This window comes from Asparagus officinalis, chromosome 6 (genome assembly GCF_001876935.1).
Source record: "Asparagus officinalis chromosome 6, Aspof.V1, whole genome shotgun sequence".
Taxonomy (NCBI): domain Eukaryota; kingdom Viridiplantae; phylum Streptophyta; class Magnoliopsida; order Asparagales; family Asparagaceae; genus Asparagus; species Asparagus officinalis.
The window spans coordinates 4,245,285-4,250,659 of record NC_033799.1 but is presented as its reverse complement, the minus strand read 5'-3'; the positions used below and the strand labels follow the sequence as shown (position 1 = coordinate 4,250,659).

The following is a 5,375-nucleotide window of genomic DNA, read 5'->3' as shown; positions in this document are numbered from 1 at the left end:
CATAAACCTTCCAATGTTTGGCCCTTATTCGTGGAATAATTTCATCCATGAATTCACAATATCCACAAATATTACAATATATTCTGATATCACCCTTACTGTAAAACACAACACAACCAAAACTAAATCTACTTAGGGTTCTACTATGGGTAAATTCACAATGACAAAAAAATAAAAAATAAAAGACCAAATGTGGATAATTAAGTTTATACTTACAACTCAGCCTTTATTGTTACTGATTCAGATGACTTAGATGATGCAGATGATGAATTCGCCATATTGTATTTTTAGCAAACTGAGGATTTGGTGAAGAAGAGGGACTTATCGGGGCCCGTGGACGACGAGCTTGCGGCCGGCGGGGTCTTTGTCGGCGGACAACGAGCTTGCGGATGAGCGGACGACGAGTGAATGAGGAGCGGACGAGGAGCGAACAAGCGAACGACGAGCAGACGATGAGCGGACGAGCGGACGACGAGCGAGTGAGCGAATACCAAGATTGGAGTATCGATGAAGACGATTTGAAGTGCAGATGTAGGGGTTCTCGTCGGTGGCGGTGGAGGAGCGAGATCTTGAGAGGAAGAGAGTTTCAAAATTAGTTTCAGAGGAGGGTTTCAAAAATCGTGCTCAGAAGGGGGATTTTCTGAATAGTTTTTTTTTCATTTTTAAATAGGAAGGGTAATTTCGAAATAGATTTATTGGGCAGTGGGTTTGTACAGTGTTTGGGGGTTAGTTGTGTTAAATGACTGATTCAAAACTTAGTTGCTATTATTTAGGAGATTATTATTTACATTTGTTGTTAGTGGTTAGTCATTATGGAGTTAGTTGCCCTATTTTATTGGCTTTTAGTTATCCAACTACTTCTATTTAAGTAGTGTTTTGTACTGAAGTTTGATGTATGATGCAATAAAGAATTTAATTCATCTGCTTTCTTGTTTGCTCATTATTATACTCTGCCTCCTTTACCAACATTTGTGGTATCAGAGCCAAAATAAAGAGAGAATTCCTATTCCAGGTGCGGTCCACTATTTCCACAAGCAGGAGATAAAAAAGGTTTTAAAAAGGTAAGAAAAAAAGGTGTGAGAGAAGTGAGGAACCACCATTACCATCCGCAGAAGTTCAAAGAAGCTCTTGTAACCGCAAATTAATGGCAACAAACAGTATCAATTCTTCCTCTCAGCCTCTTATTCCGAATTTTAGGGGAAAAAATTATCAATTTTTGAGTCTCAAGATGAAGACTCTTTTCAAATCACAGGATCTGTGGGATTTGGTGGAAAATGGTTTTGTTGATACAGACGAGCCCAACCAGCAGCTACGAGACACTTGCAAGAAGGATTCCAAGGCGCTTTTCATGATCCAGCAAGCCGTTGATGATGAAATCTTCCCACAAATTGCAGCAGCAACCACTTCAAAGGAGGCATGGGAGATCCTGAAGAAGGAGTATTTGGGAGATGAAAAGGTAATTTCCATTAAATTGCAAACTCTACGACGTGATTTTGAAAATTTGTCAATGGGTGAGAAAGAATCTGTGGAAGAATATTTGTGTAGGGTTTCTGCAATTGTGGGTCAAAGAAAGACCTACGGTGATGATGTAGACAATGAGACTGTTGTTAGTAAAGTTTTGAGGAGCTTAATCTCAAAATTCAATCACGTTGTTTCTGCAATTGAAGAATCGAAGGACTTGACCACCTACGACTTTGATATTCTGAAGAGCTCCTTGATAGCACATGAAGAGAGGATTAATAGGACATCTGAAAAGGTTGATGAGAAGGCTTTTCAAGTGAAGGGGGTGTCTAACAAGGAAAAATATGATAATTCTGGTGGCCGAGACAGAGGCAGAGATAGAGGTCGTGGCGGATTCCGTGGACGTGGTTGTGGTGGAGGTGTTGGCCTCTTTGTTTTAATGATATTTAACAAATAATTTATAACTAATGTTATTTGTCTAGTGTTTGTGTTTATCTATTTATTATAGACAAACAACATGTTGGAGGATGGATGGAATCGAGACTCAACGATCATATCCAATGGAGGTTGGCGGAATAGTAGAGTGAAGCAACGCAATTCAAGTTAAAGATTCAAGTTCAAGCTTCATCCATAAGTGTACCAAGTCGAGCTTATTGAAGACCTATAGCTTGGGTAATCTAGTTTAGGAGTTTATATTATATGTGTTAATTACTTTAAGCTCAATCATATATACACACACATTTTATTGGTTTCTTTGTATATATATGTAGTTATATATATATAGTTATATATATACATATATGTTTTGGTTTGATAGTTTTTAAGTTTTAATATGAAATAATTGAATACAATTAAACATACATATCTTATTTCATACTTATATGCATATATATGATTTTATCAATATCAATTTTATTTAGTTCAATGAAATCATATTTATTGTTTTTTTGAAAAGTTTGCAAAATATACAATTTTATGAAAATATTATATTCTTAATTTTTGGACTTAACAATAATCATATACATCTTTTATTAAGTATATAAAATTATTTTGTAATGTTTCAAAACATGGTTAAGCTAAAATGTCAAAACTCATGTGTTTATATTTTCATATTTGGACTATTTTGTAAAATAATGATATTTTTCTTTTGGGAGATCCTTTTCAAAAACCAGTTTTTGTAACATGTGAATTATCATGTTTATAATCATTTCCCAAAGTTTCATAATTTTTAGAATTTAATTGCTATTTTTAAAGGCACTTTTAAAATCAGAATTTATGTTTAAAACATGCTGATAACATGTTATCAGTCGACTGGTAAGTCGACTGATGATATCAGTCGACTGATGTGTTGACTAAAGTAATCGCCTGGAATGTCAAAAAGTTTCTATTTTATTTCAGTCGACTGATCAGTTGACTAATGAGGTCATTGGTCGACTGATGAGTTCATCAGTCGACTGATGATGTGTTGCTGGCCTGTAACGGTCAGCTCATCAGTCGACTGATGAACAGTATCAGTTGACTGACGGCCTAACATCTAGTTTTTTCTAGCTTTTCTATTTTTCTATTTTTGCTGGGTTTTGTTGTTTTCTCTTGGCTTTGGGGTTTCCTATAAATACCCCCACATATCCTCAGTTCTACATAACCAAGAGAATGTTTTAAACAAGTTTAAGAGGGTTTTAAATTTTGTTTAGTGTGTTTTTAAAGAGTTTGTTAGTGAAGAAGTTTTCACAAGTGGATCAGATCATCTTTGTTGTTTGAGCTTCAATCTCCATCTCTACATCTTGTTTCTCAGAGAAGAATTTCTAAACTCGATACTAGCTTTGTATTAATTATTTATTGTTTATCATATTTATCAAGCTAGTGTTTATATTGAGTTTATGATTGATTTTCTCATTCCTTACACAGACAACCATTGAGTTTATTGTATTTTCATACTTAGTATAATTTGGGTTGTGGGGAATTGTAACAATTGAGTGTGAGCTTACATTGAGTTCTCATCCAATTAGAGAATATTTTATTGTAATTAAACATTATTATGAGTTACACATTGTATTATACTTGTACAATGAGAGGAGTGGTTGGTGAGAGACGGAGTCGATTCCAAGAGGAGTGACGTCAGTTGTAGAGCCTAGAGAGAGGTTATAAATCCGAACACTTGAGGAAGAGGACACATGCTAGGCCAACACTTAGAGGGTGTAGAGTGTGATTTTAAGTGTGTAGTTGTAAAGTTTTTGGTGAACTAGAAAACCGTATTGTGAGGTGTAAACGTTATTCGGGTAAGCGTAGAAAACCCGGTTGTGATAGTGGAGATCTCCTCGAGGTGAGGAGCGGAGACGTAGGTCGTGGGGACCGAACTCCGTGATAATATCGTTTGTTTTGAAGTCCCTCTCGGTGCTTTCTCTCTCGTACGAGATTCTCAATTATACTGAGTGCCTCCCTCCACTTTTGTGCTTTCTCTACCAGTGCTTTGTTGCATGGTACGTACGGCGTTTCTGGTCAGAGAAAAAGTATATTCATCAGAGTGAATAAGCGGATCGAACTCCAAGCAAAGTTTCAAGCGGTAAGGTAAATAGATAGATTCTCCCCCTTCTTTGTATGCCAAAAAGATGCTCTTTTTATTAACCAGTCTAATAGAGCTAGGATTATAGTTGAAACAGCCAATAGAAAACCAAAATAACTAGTTATAGTAGGCATGAAAGAGCTAAATTAGATATCTTCTTTTGCTACATATGTTGATAAAACACTTACCTAAGTTTCAATTGAAGTTAAGGGAAACTAGGTGAGAGAATGAAAGGGAAGGGAAGGGAGTTCCCTTCCCCTTGGTTACACCCTAATTTGGGGGGTAATAAATTTTATACTATTAGGGGGTGAACCAAGGGGAACTAGGGTGAATAACTTTACCTCCTAAATATTCCCAAACAAGGTGAAGGGAGGTGAATGGTTCCCCTAACTTTCCTTCACTCTTATTCCCCTCAATCCAAACAAGCACTAAGTTTTAATTTTTTCGGATACGACGGTAAGAAAAAATCAATTGACAGAATTAGTTTAGTTCTAATGGAAAGTTCTTGATTCATCAGTCATTTTCTTGATTCATCAGTCATTATAGATAGCACTAAAAAAATAGAATTCCAAATTACATAGGTAGAAAAAATGGATTCATATGTTGGCTTTGACATCAACTAATCCTGTGTTTCTGAATCAATGGATTCAGTGCAATTTTTGAGTTGAATTAGGATCTAGTCCATTTTGGAGAAAACAGCTTGATACCAACTTTTACTTAATTTTAGATTTGAGTTGAATTAGGATCTAGTCCATTTTGGAGAAAACAGCTTGATACCAACTTTTACTTAATTTTAGATTTTTTCTAATTTTATACTTATTTAAAACCATCGGATTCAGTTCAGTAATAGGTTAGGTAATTGCCCATAATATCTCAAATCAGAAGAAAAAAGTGTCCCGGGTCTATCGACTTTTTCATTTTTGATTTCGAGTCCAACTCGATTTGAAGAAAAGAAACTTCCCTTATCCTTTTAGGTTCTATTCTATTTTTTGTTTTTCTATATCAAGAAGTTCGTTTAGAATCGAAAAGAAAAGTTACAATAGATTTTTCAAACCAGAAATGATTTTTTTGATTTTTCTCTTCTTTATTTAAGTTACGTTTTTCCAATTCCCAATTATCTGTTTGTTTGTTATTGCATTGGTGCACTTATCTTGTGTTCATATTTCATATCGCCTTTGTCTATTGCTCGTTATTTATATCGTCCACTATCTTGTTTATTTTGTTTACCCTTGTGTATATTACTTATCCTTGCATATATCTTGTTGTATATCATACTTGCTAGGATAGTTGGTTGAATTAGTTTTAATTAGTATAAAATCAGATTAGATTAGCATAAGACCCTAATCATCCCCCT

The 5,375-nt window shown here is 35.1% G+C and overlaps 1 protein-coding gene across 1 annotated transcript; it reads left to right on the top strand.

Moving 5' to 3' along the window:
- Positions 1,229 to 3,377, top strand: LOC109844775. Its single transcript, XM_020413900.1, has 2 exons — positions 1,229 to 1,880; positions 3,367 to 3,377. Exons 1-2 carry the CDS (start codon positions 1,229 to 1,231, stop codon positions 3,375 to 3,377), a joined length of 663 nt encoding a protein of 220 aa, XP_020269489.1.